A 24,465-nucleotide genomic window follows, 5' to 3' on the forward strand; every position below is an offset into this window, starting at 1 on the left:
CGTGCAATAGACGCTGGCTTCCTACCTTGCATTTGCGATTATCCAAACATTTCACATCCTCGTCAAATTCTACTCCCACCGTAAATTGGATTTGATAATTTCTGAAGGTGCTGTTTGTTTTGACGATGAATGAATCTCCCTCCTGTTCAATAACCTTCTCGGGTTTCAGCAGAGACGCAATCTTACGAGTAGGAAAGTCAATATCTGTCGAAGGAATATTAGGCCTTAAGTCTGCGTTTAGAAGCCAGAAGAGACTGCAGATGCTGAAAATCTGGAAGAGAATCAGCAGACGCTAGAAAAACGCAGCGGGTCAAGCAACATCTGGGGAGGTAAAAGGAGTAAGTTGACCTTTCAGGTTGGGACCCTGCATCAGAATGGGAGAGAGCAAATAGAGGAAGCATATTTAATTCCAATTCTGGTCCCCCCAAATCTGCAGATATTCATAAACTCTAGATAACGTGAGGATAGGAAGGGAAATTTCCATTTTTATATAAATTTATGGCACAGAAGGAGGCCAAGGGTTATTCCAATTTCCTAACCTTGGGACCTTAGTCGTATGGGTTGTGGATTGATTGAAAGATACAGCATCACTGACCACACCAACTACCGATCACCCGTTCACACTCGTTCTACATCGTCCCACTTTCTCGCCCACTCCCCACACACCAGTTGCAATTCACAGAGGCTGTTTAACTACAAGACAGCAACCTACAATGTCTTTGGTAGACAAAATTGCTGGAGAAACTCAGCAGGTGCGGCAGCATCTATGGAGCGAAGGAAATAGGCAACGTTTCGGGCCGAAAGCCCTTAATGGAAATGCAATGAGCTGTTTGGCTTGGGCCTGCCCTGTGCTTGTAGTGCAATGGCAATGGAAATGAAGCGCTAGCGCTCCAGAAAGCACCCCACCCCCCACTGGCCAGCAATATTGGAATTGGTGGAGAGGTGGAATATTGCGTTGGGGGACCAGCCCTCCCGTGCGAACATGGGACCCAATGGGTCCCACTTAGTCTAGTAATTTTATATAGTTCTAGCACTCTACACTTGTACTTCATGGTTTGGTTAACAACGGCATGCATTCTCTTTGTTTTCTTCACTGTCTTGGAGTCAAATAACCATTCCAGGTTACATGTGCAAAGAGAGACACAAGGGACTGCAGATGCTGGAATCTTGAGCAAAAGACAAGCTGCTAAAGTAACTTCGCAGGCGTGAACTCAGCATCTGCGGAGGTAAGTAGACTGACGACATTTCGGATCGGGACCCATCTACAGCATTAGACTTTATAGTTATAGCGTGGAAACAGACCCTTCAGCCCACCGAGTCTGCGCAGACCAGCGATCATCCCCCACACTAACACTGTCCTGCACATCTAAACCTGCAATGCAATGACAGTGTTTGCCTTTTCATGCACTCAGAGGCTGAGCTCCTAGTCATTGTCAATATTCAGGGTGATAGCAAGAACTGAGGAACTTGCATCACGAGTACACAGGAGTCCTACATATACAGTGGAAGGATTGCACTCTCCTCTAAACTATGCATCTGCCCAACTCATTGGGCATCAGATGCTTTATCTGTGGACAAACCTGTGTGCCCCACATGAGCCTCGTCAAATACCTCAGAACTTACAAGACTAGAAGTTATCCTCTATCCCAAGGGGCTGCTAAAGAAGATTCACTCTGAAATGTGGTTTTACAATTAAGAGAAGTTCTCCACTCATTCACTGAAACAGCTACTCATCATACACAGCCATGTCCAATTAGGACTAATAAAAAGATCATGAGTAGGACCTACTGCTGTTCTATTCCTGGACTTCACCCTCAGGGCCTTTTAGAGCAAGTTGGTTATATCCACAACTGACACAGCCAATCGACTGAAGATGCCACCTCTGGTCTCACTACAGCTTAGTACTACAACTAGCTTTGGTTTTCCCCGATACACAAGAGGAATGACGGTTCCTACATGCAAGTTTGCACATGACTCTGAACACCAACAGAAGGCTGCACCCAATGTGATTCTGATTTAAACCCGCACTATCGCCTCTAGGAAGTAATTGGGAAAAGTTGAGACTTGGTCAGTACTGATGGATATTTCTATTGGTCTCACACGCACCACAGCTCATTCAGGTCGTCAGGTGTAATTACAGATTAGACATTTATTTAGGTATTCAAGTCATGGAATGGGACTTCACCAAGTCTGCAATTCATTGCCTACCCACAATTGGGCCTAAACTGAACAAATGAACAACTGAACAATGACTTCAAAGGGCAGTTAAGGGTCATGTTGGGGTCACAGACGAGAAAGGGCCATCAGATTTACTCCTTGAAAAACATAAGAGACAGCTGGATGAGCTGCTGCCTCACAGAACCAGAGACCCGGGTTTGAATCTGACGTTGGGTACTGTCTGTGTGGAGTTTGCACGTTCTCCCTGTGACCAAGTGGGTTTCCTCCAGGTGCTCCGGTTTCCACTTGCATCGCAAAGACGTCAGGTTTGTAGACTAATTGGCCTCTGCAAATTGCACCCAGTGTGTAGGGAGTGGATAAGAAAGTGGGAACAGCGTAAAACAAGTGTGAACGGGTGATCAATGGTCGGCGTGGACTCAGTGGGCTCTAGGGCCTGTTTCCATGCTGTGTCATTCTATCAATTCAATTCAATTGATACTTGGATGTTTTGACGATTCAGCAGTTTCATAGTCACCATCATAGATCCAAGCATCTTATTCCAGATTTATTTAATCGCCCAAATTTAAACTGTCCCATTGACATGATATAAGATCAACATATCTTTAGCTATTTGGATATTAATACTGAAGCATAACCAGTAAGCTATTGTGTACAATATGCAGCAGACCAGGGGCAGAGTACACAAAAACATTTCCAATGTTATCAACAAACAATATCTTGAGTTAATGAATACATTTCAAAATTGCCCATTCTTAGAAAGAGTTTTAGTTTAGTTTAATTTAGAGATACAGCGAAGAAACAAGCCCTTCAGCCCACCGAGTCCTCACCAACCAGCGATCACCGCACATTAACCCTACACACATTTGGGACAATTTTCTTAAACATTTATACCAAGCCAATTGACCTACAAACCTACAGGTACGTCTTTGGAGTGTGGGAGGAAACCGAAGATTTTGGAGAAAACCCACACAGGTCACGGGAAGAACGTACAAACTCCGTACAGACAGCACCAGTAGGTGCCAGGGTCAAACCCAGGTCTCTGGCACTGTAAGGCAGCAACTCTACAGCTACGACCCTGTATTGTTAATACACAAATTGTCCGAAGCGCCTTGATTTATTTTATTTGCCAGATTGCTATAAAGAGGATCAGGCACTAAAACAATTTATTCAGTGTTCAAAAGGGAACTGCAGATGCTGGAATATCGAAGGTACACAAAATTGCTGGGGAAACTCAGCGGGTGCAGCAGCATCTATGGAGCGAAGGAAATAGGCGACGTTTCGGGCCGAAACGTCGCCTATTTCCTTCGCTCCATAGATGCTGCTGCACCCGCTGAGTTTCCCCAGCAATTTTGTGTACCTACTAAAACAATTTATCCAGCTTCCAAACACTCCATGATAAAAGAAAACAAAAACTTATAATCCACATCAGCATAAACTATCAGCAGTCATCAGAGCTGCAACTGACTTGCTATAAACACTTACATACTCACCCAATGCTTGCAAGTAAGGGTCAAGATTTTCATTGCTGACCAAATGCCAGGTACCACTGAAATCTGTCGGCATTGTGTCCGTTGAGGGCCGAGCTGCAAAAAGGAACCAAGGTGGCCAAGGGAGCTGTGGATGTAAAAACCTGTCAAACGCCAGGCTCCATGTCAGCCCAGAGTTTGGAAATGATTACAGACTGACCTTGACAACTAAGTACACAGAAACTGACAAACAGGACTGCAACTAAAGTCCGCTACCGGCAGACTATTAACTTGCATCATCACCCTTAACTAGTTATGAACAATGTCAGCAGGGAATTATTATAACATGCTCCGATCGAAAAAAAATAAACGCAAAGGAGCAACTAAATATCTAAAGAGAATGTAGAAATTGCAGGGTATAGATTTTCAGAAGGCATGTTGTATATGCTGTTGTATTGGTAGCTCGGTAGATTGATCTAAAAGTCACAAACGGCTGGAGTAACTCAACGGATCAGACAGCGTCTCTGGATAAAAGGAATAGGTGATGTTTCGAGTCCAGTCCCTTCTTCAGACTGAAGAAAAAGAGTCTAAAGAAGGGTCTCAATCCAAAGCGTCATCTATTCTTTTACTCCAAAAATGCTGTTTGACCCGCTGAGTTACTCCAGCTTTTTGTGTCTATCTTCAGTTTAAACCAGCATCTGCAGTTCCTTCCTAGACATAGAATAATAGAAAACCTGAATGGGGCACCACTGAACTGTTTAGTTCAGTGTTATATATCAGGCTTCACTCTATCCCATTAGTCTAAAGGAGTGAAGAGAGCAGCCCCTGGGTGAACATACATGAACCAGTATAAAAGGGCGTCATGGTGGCACAGCGGTGACCCGAGTTCAATCCTGGCTGCGGATGCTGTCTGTAAGGAGTTTGCACGTTCTCCGTGTCACCACATGGGTTTTCTCCGAGATCTTCGGTTTCCTCCCACATTCCAAGGACGTACAGGTTTGTAGGTTAATTGGCTAGGTATAAGTGTAAATTGTCACTAGTGTGTATGGGATAGTGTTAGTGTGCGGGGATCGCTGGTTGGTGCAGACTCAGTGGACGAAGTGCCTGTTTCCGTGCTGTATCTCTAAACTAAACTATACTAAAATGGAGATACAAGGAACTGCAGATGCTGGTTTCCAAAAGTAACCCAGAGTGCTGTTGTATCTCAGCGTGTCAGGCAGCATCTCTGGAGAACATGGATAGGTGACGTTTTGAGTCTGGATTCTTCTTGAGACTGATCGTACGGGGGGGGGGGGAGAGCTGGAAGAGAGATGGGGGGCGGGACAAAAGACGGCAAGTGATGGATGCATGAAGTTGAGGTGGGTTTGATCGACAAATGAGTGGACGAAAACTAGAGATGAAAAATAGACAAAAGGGTGTAAGATGAGAGAAGGAATGTGAAATATGAAGCCAGAGGAAGGGATATAGGGGGAAGGGGACCGAATGAAGGGGAAAGAGGATGGGATAGTGAGAGGAATGGATGGGGCACAGTGAAGAGAGGGGGAACATGACATGGGGAGGGGGTGGTGTTACCTAAAATTGAGAGATCATTGTTCACACCGTTGGGTTGCTGGCTACCCAAGCTGACGCTGTATTTTTGTGTGACCTCACTCTGGCAATGGAGGAGGCCCAGGTCAGAAAGAGAAGGGGACTTAAAATGTTTAACATCCGGGTTATCTAGCAGGCCGAGGGGAGCAGTCATTCACGATGTGTGGGATGGTCTGGTCTGGATGTCCGCAGTCGCAAGAATGGCTGTCTGTCACCCCCCACTGCACAACACTAACCTCCCAACATAGGCTGAGACCCAGTTTCATTTTCAGCTCAGTTTCAGTTTAGTTTATTGTCACATGCACCAAGGTACATTGAAAAGCTTCTGAGTCAACGTGTTGTATCAAACGTAGACTGGGCGACCGTTTTGATGTGCAGTGTACAAGAGCCTGATGGTTGTTGGGAAGAAGCTACTCATGAATCTGCTGGTCATGGTTTTCAGCCCCTATAACTTTTTCTTGAAGATAAAATGAGAGCGCGGCCAGGATGGTAGGGAATTGAAGAATACAGTTGAACAGAGGGATCTGGGAATAACCGTGCATAGTTCCTTGAAGGTGGAATCTCATATAGATAGGGTGGTAAAGAAAGCTTTTGGTATGCTAGCCTTTATACATCAGAGCATTGAGTATAGAAGCTGGGATGTAATGTTAAAATTGTACAAGGCATTGGTGAGACCAAATCTGGAGTATGGTGTACAATTTTGGTCGCCCAATTATAGGAAGGATGTCAACAAAATAGAGAGAGTACAGAGGAGATTTACTAGAATGTTGCCTGGGTTTCAACAACTAAGTTACAGAGATAGGTTGAATAAGTTAGGTCTTTATTCTCTGGAGCGCAGAAGGTTAAGGGGGGACTTGATAGAGGTCTTTAAAATGATGAAAGGGATAGACAGAGTTGATGTGATCAAGCTTTTCCCTTTGAGAATAGGGAAGATTCAAACAAGAGGACATGACTTCAGAATTAAGGGACAGAAGTTTAGGGGTAACATGAGGGGGAACTTCTTTACTCAGAGAGTGGTAGCTGTGTGGAATGAGCTTCCAGCGGAAGTGGTGGCGGCAGGTTCGTTGGTATCATTTAAAAATAAATTGGATAGGCATATGGATGAGAAGGGAATGGAGGGTTATGGTATGAGTGCAGGCAGGTGGGACTAAGGGAAAAAGGTTGTTCGGCACGGACTTGTAGGGCCGAGATGGCCTGTTTCCGTGCTGTAATTGTTATATGGTTATATGGTTATATGGTTATATGATAATGAGAGTCTTTGATTACAACCCAAAGTAAAAACATTGAATTCTCCAGGCTTAGGCAACACCAACCTCCCCTTCCCTCCCTCTATTTATCTGCCCCACATGGGTGTGCACCCATTCCTCCCACTACAGCAGCCCCTCCTCCTCCCCCCTCCCCCGCCTTCTCCCCTCTGGCTTCACATTTCACTCCTTTCTCTACCTCACTGACTCTTTTGTTATCTTTTCATCTCTGGCTTTTGTCCAACTTTCTTCCAATCAAACCTCCCCTCTCCCCTTCCCCCTTATCAGTATCCACTTGGTATTCGTTATTCACTTGGACCACCTATTCAATCTAGCTTAGAAAGGATCCCGACCCGAAATATCACCCATCCACGCCCTCCTGAGATGCTGCCTGATCTGCGTGATCTGATGTTTTCTGTGAACAAGTGTAAAGCCGTGTCACCATGACTGGGAAATGTTGCTGTTTGGAGAAATCTCTTCATGCAGGTTCATACACTATGCTTGGAGCTACCTCAACGATGGTAAACAATTTATACATTACTCTCATATAAACATTAATCCTTGCTAATGATATGCCCTTTAAAACATGGTGTCCGGGACTGAACGCTGGCCACTGGGGTTATGAGGCAGCAGCACTACCTGCTGCAGCACTGTGTGTAAAATTGGAATCATGAAAGCCTAAGTTGTACTCCTTCACCTGTTACATTTTGGAGACCCATTTACTTGGTTTCTCTGTAGCTGTGACACGATATTCTTCACGCTGTTTATTCTCTCTTTAACACCGCCTGATTTACTCATGTCAGGTGTGATCACACTCATGATCTGTCTGGACAGCGTACAAAATAAAGTTTGTCTCTGTAACTCGGTACACAAGGCAATAATAAACCTATACCAATGCTTATCAGCGGTTATCATTAGGACACTTCTGATTAGACCCGAAGACCTGTTTACGAGTGCCTTTAACCCAGATATCAATCTCTAATGAATGGCATGGACCTCATATGGATCAGGATCTGAGACTCTCACTCCAGTCATCTCATTAGACTGTGCGACGAAGTTGGCCTGCTACAAGTAATGTCCTAACCTGCCAATCTGCTTCGGGTACCAGCGCTCACTTCTGCCCTGTACTGACCTGTTGACCCTTTCTCACCTGTGGCTGTGGGAAGATGGGCGGGGAGATTTTATAAAACAGGGGAGGGAAAAGGTTTTGGTCACCGTCCTCAAATGCTTAAGATAGGCACAAAATGCTGGGGTCACTCAGCGGGTCAGGCAGCATCTCTGGAGAGAAGGAATGGGTGACGTTTCGGGTCGAGAGCCTTCTTCAGACTGAGAGTCAGGGGAGGGGGGGGGGGATACAGAGATAAGGAAGTGTAAGGTGTGAGAACAACTTATATCTTATCGAAACATATAAAATTATAAAAGGACTGGACAAGCTGGATGCAGGAAAAATGTTCCCAATGTTGGGCAAGTCCAGAACCTGGGGCCACAGTCTTAGAATAAAGGGGAGGCCATTTAAGACTGAGGTGAGAAAAAACGTTTTCACCCAGAGAGTTGTGAATTTGTGGAATTCCCCTCCACAGAGGGCAGTGGAGGACAAATCACTGGATGGATTTAAGAGAGAGTTAGATAGAGCTCTAGCAGCTAGGGGGATCAAGGGATATGGGGAGAAGGCAGGCACGGGTTATTGATTGGGGACGCTCAGCCATGATCACAATGAATGGCGGTGCTGGCTCGAAGGGCCGAATGCTCCTCCTGCACCTATTTTCTATGTTTCTATGTCTATATTTCTAAGATATCAAAGGGGGTGGAGATCAAGGGAAATGTAGAATAGATCATTGTTAGCGTGGAGCAAGGTAACCACAAAGCAAACAGAGATAAAATGTAAGGTAGACAAAAGTGCTGGAGAAACTCAGCGGGTGCAGCAGCATCTATGGAGCGAAGGAAATAGGCAACGTTTCGTCCCGAAACGTTGCCTATTTCCTTCGCTCCATAGATGCTGCTGCACCCGCTGAGTTTCTCCAGCACTTTTGTCTACCTTTGATTTTCCAGCATCTGCAGTTCCTTCTTAAACAGAGATAAAATGTAACCAGGGACAGTCAGACTGGTCGGAGAACATGAATGGGTAATGGTTAGGGTCGTGACCTTTCTTCAGACCTTCACAGTCCTGACTTGTGCCTTGATAGAAAGGCCTTGGAGTGTGTGAGGGTGAGTCACCTGCTAGCTGATCCCCATCCTCTGACCAGCTCTGGTAACCATAGAATTTATGTGACTGGTCCAATTGAGTTTCTAATCAGTGGTGACTGATGACTGGGGCACTTGGTGATGATAATGCCGTGAATGTCAAGGATACATCAATAGATTTTCTGTTGATGGAGATGGTCTGTGCCTGGCATTTTGTTTGCTGAGAATGTTACATTCTACTTATCAACCCACGCATGCATGTTGTCTGATCTTGCAGTAGGCAGGCACGGACTGCTTCCTTCGCTAAGGAGTCGTGAATGGAATTTTACATCATGGGATCATCAGTGAACGACCCCACCTATGATCTTGCGATAAAAGTAACGTCATTGATGAAGCAGCTGGAGATGTTTGAGACAATGAGACTGACTTGCCCTGTGGAATTCCTGTATTATTTCCTGGGGCTGGAAGTTCAATCTTCCTTTGCGAAAAGTTTGATTCCAACAATTGGGATCTTTTCCCTTTGAAGCATTCAGATTTCAGGGCACTGTGACACCACGCTAGGTTCAGTTTTGCCAAGGAAGATCACTCTAACGTCACCTCCGGAAATCAGGCTGTGATGAGGTCAGGAGTTCAGTGAATCTGGTCTATCCCAAACTGAGCATGAGTGACTACATTTAATTGTAAATAAGTGCCACTTCATACCATTGACGCCAACCCCTTCCATCATTTTGCTGATGATTTAGATGAGATTGATTAGATGGTAATTAAATTGGTTGGATTTATCCTGCTTTTTGTGAATGGGACGTACCTGGTCAATGTTCCAAAGTGCTGGGTAGATTGCACCATTGTAACTACTGACATAGTTTGGAGACACAGCTAGCCTGGAGATGTTGTCTCATCCTACATCATTCACTGAATGACTAAACAGTGCACCTTGTAAGTCAGAATCAAGTTATTATCTATTAATAAAACATTTTTTTAAATTTTGGCATACACAATGGCATGACAACCTAGTTGTCAACTTCTCCTTGTTAGCAAGGATCTTTCCTACATTTTCCTAGAACCTCATCTCTTTTGATGTCTCGTTTTCACACCTTACACTTCCTTATCTCTGTCTCCCTCTCCCCCAACTCTCAGTCTGAAGAAGGGTCCTCGACCCGAAATGTCACCCGTTCCTTCTATCCAGAGATGCCGCCTGTCCCGCTGAGTTAACCCCAGCATTTTGTGTCGATCAGACAAATATTGAATTGATTAAATCAATACCATCACAAACCTTATTTGAAATGTTGCAATTTTATCAGAAGACTGAGCAAAGCAGTAAAACTGAGCCTGAACTTGTTTGACCATCAAAATATTCGACAATAATTTACAGACCCTCGATTAGTTGCATCGCCCTCTCGTTCATAGACTGCAGAACGGGACATTTGTGCAACCTTTGCAACGTGGATTTGGAAAGCATAACCTGGGTGTTATACTAGACACAAGTGACCCAGAGGCCCAACAAAGACTTTGTGAGATGCCAATTTATACCCAGCCATTCTGAACTACAGCTGAAAATCTATTTCAACTGTGTGTCTTAAATTCTCAACATCCTGTTAAAATTCATATATATATGTATATATATACTAGACGAAGTGGGATCCGTTGGGTCCCTGTCACATGAGAGGCCTGGTCCCCAACGCAACTCGTTTCCCCATCGCGATATTCCACCACTCACGCATAGCCCCCAATTGCAAGGGCATGGCTCATTTCCCCTAATCCCCCAGCACTCCCTCCCCCTCCTCTTCACCCTCCCTCTTCTTTCTCCTCTCCTCCTCCCCTCCATCACCTCTCCCTCCCTCTCCTTTCCCCTACTCTGTCACTCCCTCCCACCCTCCATAACTCCTCTCCCCTCCCCTCCCTACCCCCTCCTATCCCTCTATCCCCCACCTCTCACCTCCCCCTACCCCACCACTATCCCTCCTCACCTCCCTCACTGCCCTCCTCTCCCTCTATTCCCCCTCCTCCCCACCTCACCTCCCCCTTTCCCCCCTCTCCCTCCTTACCCGCTCATCTCCCTTAATCCCCCCACTATCCCTCCTCACCTCCCCAGAATCTTTCCTCTCTCCTCCTCCCCTCCCCGAATCCCTCCCTCACCTTTCGCCTACCCTCAGTCACTCCCTCCATAACTCCTCTCCCCTCCCTACCCCCTCCTATTCCTCTATCCCCCACCTCCCCCGCTATCCCTCCTCACCTCCCCAACTGCCCTCCTCTCCATCTATTCCCCCCTCCTCCCCCGCCAGACATGATTACAATTGTGCCATTTATAGTGATAAGGGAATAATGTTTAGTGCTAGGTAAAGCCAGTAAAATCCGATCAAAGATAGTCAGGGGGTCACCAATAAGGTAGATAGTAGTTCAGGACTGCTCTCTAGTTATATATCTATATGGTTGGGGGGAGGGACTCAAATTGGGAAAGCTAGCAGTCAGTGTGTGAGGCAGGAGGCAGAGAATGGTAGCACTCTGACCCAAAATGTAGGGGAGAGAGAAGAAAAAGACAACAAACAGAGAATAAGAGAGGGTGGGTTTCTTAAATGTGTATATTTTAATGCTAGGAGCATTGTAAGAAAGGTGGATGAACTTAGAGCCTGGCTTGACAACTGGAAGTATGATGTTGTGGAGATCAGTGAAACATGGTTGCAGGAGGGCTGTGATTGGAAATTAAATATTCCAGGATTTTGTTGCTTCAGGTGTGATAGAATTGGAGGGGCAAGAGGTGGAGGTGTTGCATTGCTTATCAGGGAAGATATTACAGCAGTGCTTTGGCAGGATAGATTAGAGGGCTCGTCTAGGGAGGCTATTTGGGTGGAACTGAGAAATGGGAAAGGGGTAGCAACACTTATAGGGGTGTATTATAGACCGCCAAATGGGGAGCGAGAATTGGAAGAGCAAATATGTAAGGAGATTGCAGATATTAGTAGTAAGCACAAGGTAGTGATTGTGGGAGATTTCAATTTTCCACACATAGACTGGGAAACACATTCTGTAAATGGGCTGGATGGGTTGGAGTTTGTAAAATGTGTGCAGGATAGTTTTTTGCAGCAATACATAGAAGTACCTACTAGAGAAGGGGCGGCGCTGAACCTCCTGTTAGGAAATGAGATGGGTCAGGTGGCAGAGGTATGCGTTGGGGAACAGTTCGGGACCAGTGATCACAATACCATTAGTTTCAATATAATTATGGAGAGGGTCAGAACTGGACCTAGGGTTGAGATTTTTGATTGGAGAAAGGCTAACTTTGAGGAGATGCGAAAGGATTTAAAAGGAGTAAATTGGTACATTTTGTTTTATGGGAAAGATGTGGAAGAGAAATGGAGTACATTTAAAGGTGACATTTTAAGAATACAGAATCTTTATGTCCCTGTTCGGTTGAAAGGAAATAGTAAAAATCGGAAAGAGCCACGGTTTTCAAGGGAAATTGGACAAAGAGGGAGATCTACAATAATTATAGGCAGCATGGAGTAAATGAGGTGCTTGAGGAGTATAAAGAATGTAAAAAGAATCTTAAGAAAGAAATTAGAAAAGCTAAAAGAAGATATAAGGTTGCTTTGGCAAGTAAGGTGAAAGTAAACCCAAAGGGTTTCTACAGCTATATTAATAGCAAAAGGATAACGAGGGATAAAATTGGTCCATTAGAGAGTCAGAGTGGACAGCTATCTGCAGAGCCAAAAGAGATGGGGGAGATATTGAACAATTTCTTTTCTTCGGTATTCACCAAGGAGAAGGATATTGAATTATGTGAGGTAAGGGAAACAAGTAGAGTAGCTATGGAAACTATGAGATTCAAAGAAGAGGAAGTACTGACACTTTTGAGAAATATAAAAGTGGATAAGTCTCCAGGTCCGGACAGGATATTCCCTAGGACATTGAGGGAAGTTAGTGTAGTAATAGCAGGGGCTATGACAGAAATATTTCAAATGTCATTAAAAACGGGAATAGTGCCGGAGGATTGGCGTACTGCGCATGTTGTTCCATTGTTTAAAAAGGGGTCTAAGAGTAAACCTAGCAATTATAGACCTGTTAGTTTGACGTCAGTGGTGGGCAAATTAATGGAAAGGATACTTAGAGATAATATATATAAGCATCTGGATAAACAGGGTCTGATTAGGAACAGTCAACATGGATTTGTGCCTGGAAGGTCATGTTTGACTAATCTTCTTGAATTTTTTGAAGAGGTTACTCGGGAAATTGATGAGGGTAAAGCAGTGGATGTTGTATATATGGACTTCAGTAAGGCCTTTGACAAGGTTCCTCATGGAAGGTTGGTTAAGAAGGTTCAATGGTTGGGTATTAATGGTGGAGTAGCAAGATGGATTCAACAGTGGCTGAATGGGAGATGCCAGAGAGTAATGGTGGATGGTTGTTTGTCAGGTTGGAGGCCAGTGACTAGTGGGGTGCCACAGGGATCTGTGTTGGGTCCACTGTTGTTTGACATGTACATCAATGATCTGGATAATGGTGTGGTAAATTGGATTAGTAAGTATGCAGATGATACTAAGATAGGTGGGGTTGTGGATAATGAAGTAGATTTTCAAAGTCTACAGAGAGATTTATGCCAGTTGGAAGAGTGGACTGAAAGATGGCAGATGGAGTTTAATGCTGATAAGTGTGAGGTGCTACATCTTGGCAGGACAAATCAAAATAGGACGTACATGGTAAATGGTAGGGAATTGAAGAATGCAGGTGAACAGAGGGATCTGGGAATAACTGTGCACAGTTCCCTGAAAGTGGAATCTCATGTAGATAGGGTGGTAAAGAAAGCTTTTGGTGTGCTGGCCTTTATAAATCAGAGCATTGAGTATAGAAGTTGGGATGTAATGTTAAAATTGTACAAGGCATTGGTGAGGCCAATTCTGGAGTATGGGGCACAATTTTGGTCGCCTAATTATAGGAAGGATGTCAACAAAATAGAGAGAGTACAGAGGAGATTTACTAGAATGTTGCCTGGGTTTCAGCAACTAAGTTACAGAGAAAGGTTGAACAAGTTAGGGCTTTATTCTTTGGAGCGCAGAAGGTTAAGAGGGGACTTGATAGAGGTCTTTAAAATGATGAGAGGGATAGACAGAGTTGACGTGGATAAGCTTTTCCCACTGAGAGTAGGGAAGTTTCAAACAAGGGGACATGACTTGAGAATTAAGGGACAGAAGTTTAGGGGTAACATGAGGGGGAACTTCTTTACTCAGAGAGTGGTGGCTGTGTGGAATGAGCTTCCAGTGAAGGTGGTGGAGGCAGGTTCGTTTTTATCATTTAAAAATAAATTGGATAGTTATATGGACGGGAAAGGAATGGAGGGTTATGGTCTGAGCGCAGGTATATGGGACTAGGGGAGAATACGTGTTCGGCACGGACTAGAAGGGTCGAGATGGCCTGTTTCCGTGCTGTAATTGTTATATGGTTATATATCTATACAGATTTCTCTGACTAGCTGGATTATTTGGACATACTTGTTGGCGGGGCTGTGTTCAAGGTCTGGAGACGGAGGAGGACCCGTGGGAAGGGCTCTGGAGCACTCACCCGACTCCGGCGACAAGGATCACGCACACCGCAAACGTACGCTCTCTCAACAACAAAGCGGACGAACTGCAAGTCCCGCACCGGACAAACAAGGACTTCTCTCGAACCGCTGCCCTGCGCTTCGCCGAGACCTGGCTGTGTGAGTCGACCCCGGACAACGCGCTGCAACTGGCTGGCTTCCAACCACACGGAGCGGACCGCGAAGCCGATGCAGCGGGAAAATCAAGAGGCGGTGGAATATGCTTCTATACTAACCAGGACTGGTGCAGCAACATCACGGTACTGTCAAACTACTGCTCTCCCAATCGAGAATCTTTCTTTATAAACTGCAAACCCTTTTATTCTCCGAGGGAATTTGCCTCTTTTATTCACGCTGGAGTTTACATCAAGCCTGCGTACGTGAGGCGCAAACGCAACTCACTGACCAGGTAGTGAGGGTAGAGAGTGACTTCCTGGACTTCATGGTCATTGTTTTGGGGGACTTTAACAAGGCTAACCTCAGCCGTGCCCTTCCAAAGTACAGACTTCATGTTACCTGCCCCACCAGAGGGGAGAGAACACCCGATCACTGTTACACTTCAATCAAGAACGCACGTCGATCTGTTCATCGAACGGCTCAGGGTCTCTCTGATCATTGTTTAGTTCACCTTATTCCGACCTACTGGCAGAAACTAAACTCTGCTAAGCCTGTGGTCAGAACAATGAAAAAGTGGACAAGCGAGGGCATTGAAAACCTAGTCCTGCTTTGACCGCACTGATTGGAATGTGTTCAGGGAAGCAACCACAAGCCTCGACGAATATACAGACACTGTGACATCATATGTCAGCTTTTGTGAGGACAGTTGCATTCCCACTAGCACCCGGATCAGGTTCAACAACGACAAGCCCTGGTTTACAGCAGAACTCAAGACAGCTCCGCCAGCCTGAAGAGGAGGCCTACAGGAGCGGGGATGCAGACCTCTACAGGCAGGCCAAGTACAAGCTGAGAAGAGGATTCAGAACTGCCAAGGAAAGGTACTCTGAGAAGATTGAGAAGCAAGTTCTCAGCTAATGACTCTTCTTCAGTTTGGAACAAGATCTTATAGCGGAGCAAGATGGCCTACTCCTACGCAAAACACGTAGTACGGTCATGGACAGATTCATGGCTGATTATAGGACCCATTTTACCAACTAGCCTCCGCCATTTTGCTTCCGGCCAAAGATCGGATCTTTGCTTCCGCCTCCACTCTCGTATCTTCACTTTGGTCTTTGACTTTGACCATGCCGTCCACATCGACCAGTGTTGCCTACTGCTCTGCGGTAAATTGTTCCAATCGCCAATGTAGGCGACCCGACTTCAGGTTCCCCGTTAAGGAGGAAAGGTAAGAAAAGACAAATAAATCACAATAAAAGCGAAAAGATGCCTATGTTCCTTCCACAGCGTGCGGGGAGCCTGGCCCGGATCAGCACAGCCAAGACACCAAAGTGAAGTTGCGGGGAGGTTTACAATGTTTATTATTTAATGCCCCTTGTCTAGTCTGAAATAAAGTTCATCATTGGATGAAAAAATCAGAAGAAATATAATTGTGTGTGTTATATGATTATATACATCTACAGGGTATATCACATTCATGTATGTGTGTTCTTTCCAGCACAATCTAGTTAGTTGTATGCTCATAGAATAAAACCATCCTTAAGTTATACAGCTTTTGTAAATCTTGCTCAAAACAAATTTAATTTTGTGAAATTCTTCAATTAGATAACCCCACCATTACAGGCAGATCTCATTCCACTCTCTGGCTATTGGGAAGACCAGACCCCTTTTTATTTGTGGAGAAACAACTCCATAGAAAATAGAAAATAAGCACAAAAACATTAAGTAACATTCCAGGGCTAGAGCAACTGGAATCTTCATATTGCTATTATTTTCCCAAATACTGCAATTGTGAACAGTGTGTGATTAGATGAATGAATTACAGAGTGCAAGTGTAATGCAAAATCAACTCAAACACAGCTTATGAGCCATTTAAAAAGAAATGATTTAAAATATATTAAAAAAGAAAATTACCAGTCAAAATTTATAAACATTTTTCTTTAACAAGAATTAACAGAATTATGAACTAATAGAATTATGAATCTAACCCTATATCACACACCCAAACTGTTCCCCCGCAACGTTGATTACACTGCGAGTAGGGTAGGGTCGGGTCGGGTAGGTTCCGGTTACTAAAATGGGCAGAAAAAATGCCCAGGATCCCCTCCATAGCGTACTACACGTCAGCCCATTGCATTTTGCAGGAATGGCCTATAAGATCTTTGTTCAGAACTGCCAAGGAAAGGTACTCTGAGAAGTTGAGGAGCAGGTTCTCAGTTAATGACTCTTCTTCAGTTTGGAAGGGCTTGCAAGAAATCACCAGCTACAAGAGGACCCCCCCCCCCCCCCCGCGCTCCTTGGGCAATCATCAGCTGACCAACGTCCTGAACGAGTTCTACTTCAGGTTCGATAAACAGAAACTTAACCCTGGTACCCCCTTCCCCCCTCCCCAATTACCACTTCACACCTACTCACAGCCTGACTCCAGTCTGCAAAGACTGGGCCCTTTCCCACCCACCCCTCTCCAATCACCACTTAATACCCACTTACAGCCTGACTCCAGTCTGCAATGACTGGTCCCTCATCCACTACCCACCCCCTCCTTGCTGCCCAACTACAGTCTGGCCACTTCCCCATCACCAACAATAGAAATTGAGGAGGTGGGGAGACTGTACAGAAGACAGAAAAGCCGGAAATCTCCAGGACCGGACAATATTTCCCCCTCTACCCGCAAGCACTGTGCCGAACAACTGACACCGCTCTACACAGACATTTTTAACCAGTCCCTGCAAACCTGTACTGTCCCTGCCTGCTTCAAAGTCTCCACTATTGTCCCTGTCCCCAAAAAGACAAGGATTACTGGTCTTACATGACCTCTGTAGTCATGAAGACCCTTGAAAGACTTGTGCTGGTCCAGCTGAAAAATAGCTAGATATTTAGATATCTAGATAAAATATCCCATCTATCCAGAGACGCTGTCTGTCCCGCTGAGTTACTCCAGCATTTTGTGTCTATCTCAAGATACCTCTCAGGAAGATCGGTGATAAAAGGGCAAGTCTTGAACAACGAGATGCAAAGAGCATGGTTTTGTGGAGTGGAAGAGAAGGGATTGCTTACCAAGGGTGTAGCAATTAGATTCATATTTGTTTACACTAAATGGAAGATTTCACCAAGATTCCCCCTTCTTAACCAAAACCAACAAGACTTGGCACAAAATATTTTTTATTCAGACCATTGCAGAATCACAGAAGCAGAAGCGTCCACGTCGCGGGGGTGGGAACTGGAAGTATCCTGAGCTAATTCTGCTGCCACCATCATCTATTGCGACAAGTGATGGCTCCCACTGGCTGTCGCCGGAAGCTCGCGTCCTTTTCAGGACGGACGATGGCAGCGAGGCCAACATTTGTAACAAGATGGACTCGAAAAGAAGAAGAAGTAGTGAAAGCATCCATATTATAAGCAGTAAATAATCTTCAAGTCTTTCTAAGAATACTTAAAACGTATAAAACTTTCTAGCTTCATCAATGTCACCGGTCTCTGCATGCACTTTGTTTGCCCATCACTTGACACGTGCTATCCACAAGAGATGTTATCCTTTTTGTCTGGGCAAGCAGCAAGGGTACTCTATCTCTGATCCAGCACTCTAACTCCCTCCAGCTCGAGTTATTGGAGCTACTCTACAGAACACCTTGGTGCCGCCCAGCAGAGGTTCAATTCCTGAGGGGGTGACAATTACACATGGTGCACTTCTTCACCTCATTATAAACCAAACCGTTTCTCAACGGGCATTAAGAGAATGTTCACCCTGGTCGCATATCAAACGGAACAACCAATTCTGGGCGGTCGGGCAGAATTCCACTTCCAATTTCTCAAACAGTTTGGTAAACCAAATGAGATGTGTTTTTGTCTCACAGATCGGCCGCCGTTCATGACCTTTCATTCGGCCAAGGGGCGAAATGTTCTGCGAGAGTAATAATTGGATGAATGGTTGAGAATGAACTGCAGATGCTGGAAAAATCGACTATTCCTTCTCTCCATAGATCAAGCTGCCTCACCCGCTGAGTTTCTTCAACATTTTTGTCTACATTGGATGAATGGTATCGGTTTGGATGTAACAGTGCTTTTTTTCCCCAATGTGTCACAGGTATTATGGTAGTGCACAAGTGAAATCTTTGGCAGACGAAAGATATTGGAGTAATTATGTGAGATTAGTACTAGCGTTTGTAATAAACACCAGTTGTGCCAATAACCTCTAATCGTGCCCTAGAAGAGCGGGTAACACAAGAGTGAGTTGCACCGTGGTCAACCGTATACCGGGAGAACAAGAGTAGAAACAAGGAACTGCAGATGCTAGCTACAAAATGATGGAGCAACTCCGCGGGTCAGGCAGTATCTCTGGAGAACATGGATAGATTGATTAGTAGGGGTGTCAGGGGTTAAGGGGGGAGGCAAGGAGAATGGGGTCTGGAGGGAGAGATAGACCAGCCATGATTGAACGGCCTAGTAGACTTGTTGGGCCGAATGGCTTAATTACGCTCCTATCACTTATGGACTGCTGATAGATGATGTTTCAGGTCAGGACCGCCAGCGTGTGAAGAAGGCTCCCGACCGGTCACCTATCCATGTTCTCCAGAGATGCTGACTGACCCACTGCATTACTCCAGCACTTTGGGACTTTTTTTAAATCAGGAAAACAAGGTTCTTACTCACCAAGTCACTGCCCTGAGAAGAGTTTATGCTTTGGTGCAGGGACGTTATCAACAAAAGCTAAGGGTAACTGAAAGGAATCCTGTGAAAAGGGTAGATTGGGAGGTGGAAGACTGGTGGGATAAAGGGAATTCTCACCCAATCGGTGCAATGTGACATTGTACCAAAAGTTCCACACTGACGTGTCAATTTTGCACCATTTTAATAAATTGGACGAGGGCATTATTGCACATCCACGTTTGTGAATGACACTAAGCTAGGAGGCTGTGTAGCATAATGCCCCTGTCCCACTTAGGAAACCTGAACGGAACCCTCTGGAGACTTTGCGCCCCACCCAAGGTTTCCGTGCGGTTCCCGGAGGTTTTTGTCAGTCTCACTACCTGCTTCCACAACCTGCAACCTCCGGCAACCACCTGCAACCTCCGGCAACCGCATGGAAACCTTGGGTGGGGCGCTAAGTCTCCAGAGGTTTCCATTCAGGTTTCCTAAGTGGGACAGGGGCATAACTCACAGGCAATGGACCTTCACAGCAGTAGAGAGGGATCTCCTAGGGAGAAGGCAGGAACGGGGTACTGATTGGGGATGACCAGCCATGATCACATTGAATGGCGGTGCTGGCTCGAAAGGCCAAACGGCCTACTCCTGCACCTATTGTCTATTGTCTGTTGTCCTACGATAGACACAAAAAGCTGGTGTAACTCAGCGGGCCAGGCAGCATCTCTGGAGAGGGGACGTTTTGGGTCGAGACCCTACTTCAGAAGTTATGAACTTATAAACTCTGAAGACGGGTCTCAACCCAAAAAACGTCACCTATTCCTTTTCGCCAGAGATGCTGCTGCACCCGCGGAGTTACTCCAACTTTTTGTGTCAAATATCTTCGGTTTAAACCAGCGTCCGCAATTCCTCCTGACACGGAGGGTTCTATGCACTGTTTTTTGTTTAAGTAAATCAGTTCAATAATTGTCCAATTCAAATCACCAACAGTACCTAACATTGCAGAATATTCTTCTCCATGGTAGACAGAAATGCTGGAGAAACTCAGCGGGTGCAGCAGCATATATGGAGCGAAGGAAATAGGCAACGTTTCGTCCCGAAACGTTGCCTATTTCCTTCGCTCCATAGATGCCGCTGCACCGCTGAGTTTCTCCTGCACTTTTGTCTACCTTCGATTTTCCAGCATCTGCAGTTCCTTCTTAAATCCTTCTCCAGGGCCCACTCTATGCAGACAAAACCGTTTCCCACCTGTTACATCCTGTTCCTCCAACCATAGGAGTCCAACATGGGCCTTGGTAGCAATGGAAAAATATTTGCTATCTTTATTCAAACAGCCAAAATGTAAACCCAACAAAGGAGTATTAAAGAGCAGGTGGAAAGCCATCCATGATTTAATATCCCAGACGAAGCATTCAAGAGAGATTCTGTTGCCCAGCCTAAACACTATACTGCGTTCCTGCTCGATTCTTCTTTGTAACGCTGAAAAGGTGCTAAAACCACACCGGAATTCCTGTCCTCGCTGTGCTGGTCGTACAGCTGATGCCATAGAATATAGTCAATGACCGGATCGGGAACCACGTACTTAATGCTGTGTCCCCTCCGCAAGGCGCGGCGCACCTTGGTGGCCGAGATGTCATTGTCGATCCACTCGGTCACAAGGTGAATCTTGTTCCTGCACTGCCAGAGGATGTCGGACTCGAAGATACATTTTTGAAGATTGCACGCATGTCGGCTGATGCAGACCATCCCGTAGGTGCCCAAAATCTCCTCGATGTCCTCCTTTTTCCACAGGTCCGGAACTCCAAATGACTCCAACACGTCTCCTCCACAGAGCAGCATCAGCTGCGGCATATCTGTGAATGCAGGAAGGAGCCAGGCCGTGAGACGCAAGAGGCCAAGCAAATATTGTTGAAGACAAAACGCGATAGTCTCAAGATGCATTTACAAAGACAAAAGCATTTTTAAAACTCTCTCCTGAGGTTAGTAACTCTCTTTAGACTGAAGAGATACATAGTGGAAACAAGTTATTCCCTACTGAGTCCGGGGACAACCAGTGATCATTGTGTACACTAGCACTATCCTACATACTGGGGACAATTTACCAAAGCCAATTAATCTACAAATCTATACGTCTTTACAAGGACAAAGCTGGAAACTTGTAGCAATGTGGAAAGATTGTACAGGCTGCGGTTGTTACCTTTAGAACATGGGAGGGGGAGGTATGTTTTCAATTAAGTTTGTTACGTTATAAGGGGCTAAGAGTAAATAGGGGGGGGACCTAATTCCCACAGAAGGGCCCAAAGCATTGCAATGCGTGCATGGATTTAAAGTAGGTGTTAGAAGAATGATGTGGGGGGGAGGGGGGGGATGAGGAAATAACATCACCCATAAAGCGTAGTAGGTGCAGACTGTGGATAAAGAGTCTGTGGGAAGCTATATCCCACAGCGCTACAGACATTGCTGCAATGTTGGATTAAACCAGTGAGCTCTTCTTCATCCGACATAGACATGATGGACCAAATAGCCTCCTTCTGCGCTATACATATTCCTGGGCTTGGAAACTGAAACTGTTCCATCTGATGGACAAGGATCCCACCCAGGTCACCTATGGCAACCTTCTTATCAGGCTCCAGTTCAGTTGTTTAGAGATACAGCGCAGAAACAGGCCCTTCGGCCCCTCCGAATCTGCACCGACCAGCGATTCCCGGCACACGAAGACTATCCTACACACTCTCGGGACAATTTACACTTTTACCAAAGCCAATTAACCTACAAACCTGTACGTCTTTGGAGTGTGGGAGAAAACCGAAGATCTCGGAGAAAACCCACGCAGGTCACGGGGAGAACGTACAAATTCCGGACAGACAGTCAGGATCGGGATCGGGATCGAACCCGCGTCTCTAGCGCTGAAAGGCAGCAACTCTACGGCCACGCCACCGTGCCGTCGCTCCTGGGCTTATAGCGTGAAATACTGAAGGAAAAAGTCTTCCACCTTTCCTCCTCCTCTCGCTCTGGCTATCCCACCTCCTGCTGATCAGGGTTTTATACGAGGATAATATTAAGCTAACGTGTGATATATTTAATCTGAGTGTTTATTACTGTCAGAGGGTTTACAATCAGAAAATCTAGAGTTCTTGCATGGGGGATTTTTTTTTTAGCCACACATTTACTTGGTATAAATAAGAATATAAATAAGCACAGATAACAACACATGATCCATCAGCACCTCTTTCATCTATCAGACAGACGTCTTTCTCTTCGATCTTCCGTTTCTTTCCCTTCCGGCATTGAGTGGCATTCTTTTTATCGATGACATATTGGTTCTTCAGATTCTCGCAATGATGCCTGTTCAAGAATCAACATTAAATAATTGATAGTCTTCCTTCCAACACATGTTTGCTCAATATCAATCACAATGCATTAAGAGTACTGTGTTCAGTTCTGGGCACCAAGTTATAGGAAAGATGTTGTCAAGCTGGAACGGGTACAGAGAAGATCTACGAGGATGTTGCCAGGACTAGAGGGTCTGAGCCATATAGGCAGAGGTTGAGTAGGCTAGGAGGAGCACAGGAGGATGAGGGGTGATTTATTTATTTATTTATTTTATTATTTATTTCGAACAGAATAAAATAAAAAGCAAGTGTGAAACTGGTGTATAAGATCATGAGAGGAATGGATCGGGTCGATGCCCAGAGTAGGTGAATCGAGGACCAGAGGACATAGGTTTAAGGTGAAGGGGAAAAGATTGAATAGGAATCTGAGGGGTAACTTTTTCACACAAAGGGTGGAGGGAGCTGCCAGAGGAGGCAGTTGAGGCTGGGACTATCCCTACGTTTAAGAAACAGTACGCATGGTACATAGATAGGACAGATTTGGAGGAATATGGGCAGGTGGGACTACTATAGTTGGGACATGTTGGCTAGTGTGGACAAGTTGGGTTGCATGAGTCAATGACTCTTTAACTGTTATGGCACGGAGGTAGCCATTCAGCCCATCAATGCTGTGCCTGCTGCAGGTAAAAAATTGTTCCATTTTCTGCTTGTATCCCAGCAATTAATTATCTCCCAAGTGTCTGCCCAGTTCTCTTTCCAACGCCCGGTCATTGCTTTCTCCACCCTAATAGGGAATTAATTCCAGACTCTAACCCTGCTCAGCATAAAATAAAACTTTCCATTGCATCCCACGTATATCTTTGGTACTGAATGTTAAACCTGCCTCTCTCCGTCTCTGAAGCAGCCACAAAGGAGAACTGTTTCCGTCCAGTTATACTCCCTAAACCACGTATGACCTTGCGTAACAGCCAAGTTCCCTTCCATCTTGCTCAATCTGTATATATTTTCTCCAAAGGAATTATATAACACACTTGGTTCCTGAAACAATCCTCTGCACATCCCTGACCATTATCCAGCCAGTAAAGTGGCCATGCAGAGACACCAGCAAGGACAGATTCAAATTCTCACTGAAGATGTACGCTGTGGAAAGCCCAATTGCAATCATGTATTGCCTTTCCACCTGCTGGTTAGCTCACGACAGAAGCTTTTCACTGTAGGCCATTAGGACTGTAAACTCCTATCTCACCAGGGACTAACTTTACTGTACCATTCTACTGTTTTCCTTTTTCCTTCCTCCCACAATATGTAATATGTAAAAGAATATGTGATTCTGTTCCATTCTGTTTGTAGTTTGTTTGTTTGTTTGTTTTTTGCACAAAGTCCGCGAGCATTGCCACTTTTCATTTCACTGCACATCTCGTATGTGTATGTGACGAATAAACTTGACTTGACTTGACTGTACCTCAGTGTACGTGACAATAAACTAAACAGACTGAATTGTTGACTTGTATTTGGTGCTCATCTCTAGCCATCCTTGGGCGGAGAGCTGTACTCTTGAGCATCTGAGCGAAGGATGCTCACTCATTTTCCCACGCTTTGAAGCCACATTTTGGAATACCATTGGAAAATCAGGAGCTATCAACCTCGGGTCACAAGAAGCTGCGGAGGCTGGAATCCAGTGCAAAACACAAAGACTCAGCAGGTCAGGCAGCATCTGTGGAGGGAATGGACAGATGACGTTTCAAGTCGGGACACTTTGTCGGACTGTCCCTTTCTACGACAGATGCAGTCCTTTTCCAGGGAGATTCCTTCACTCCATAGATGCGGCCTCACCCGCTGAGTTTCTCCAGCATTTTTGTCTCCCGTCGATTTTCCAGCATCTGCAGTTCCTTCTTAAACATTGATCGAAACAATGTGTTCTGACAAAAGGATAGAAGGGTTATCTACAAGTTGACTCACCTCAGCACTTTGACAGTCTCCACCCATTCGTCCTGCTTACTTTCCCAGGTGTCCAGCGTCAACCAGTCAGACAACTGGATGGCTTTTTCTATCATAGCCACACGATGGTTTGCCTCCACAAGGCCCTTCTTTTTGTACGCATCACCCACCGGAGATATAATGCCCCTTAGCACCAGGTATCTCCCTGGAAA

The 24,465-nt window shown here is 45.3% G+C and overlaps 1 protein-coding gene across 1 annotated transcript in view; it reads right to left on the reverse strand.

The window, feature by feature from the left end:
* The window catches only part of nmnat1 (nicotinamide nucleotide adenylyltransferase 1), a 41,619-nt gene that overhangs the window by 7,550 nt on the left and 9,604 nt on the right, over positions 1-24,465 (reverse strand). Inside the window, exons 3-7 of the mRNA XM_033047783.1 lie at positions 24,275-24,458; positions 22,210-22,328; positions 20,433-20,836; positions 3,669-3,846; positions 26-204 (exon numbers count right to left, since the gene is read on the reverse strand). Coding sequence (XP_032903674.1) covers positions 26-204; positions 3,669-3,846; positions 20,433-20,836; positions 22,210-22,328; positions 24,275-24,458 — 1,064 coding nt within the window. The remainder of the gene's footprint in view (positions 1-25; positions 205-3,668; positions 3,847-20,432; positions 20,837-22,209; positions 22,329-24,274; positions 24,459-24,465) is intronic.

Source organism: Amblyraja radiata, chromosome 31 (assembly GCF_010909765.2).
Source record: "Amblyraja radiata isolate CabotCenter1 chromosome 31, sAmbRad1.1.pri, whole genome shotgun sequence".
NCBI classification, from domain to species: Eukaryota; Metazoa; Chordata; class Chondrichthyes; order Rajiformes; family Rajidae; genus Amblyraja; species Amblyraja radiata.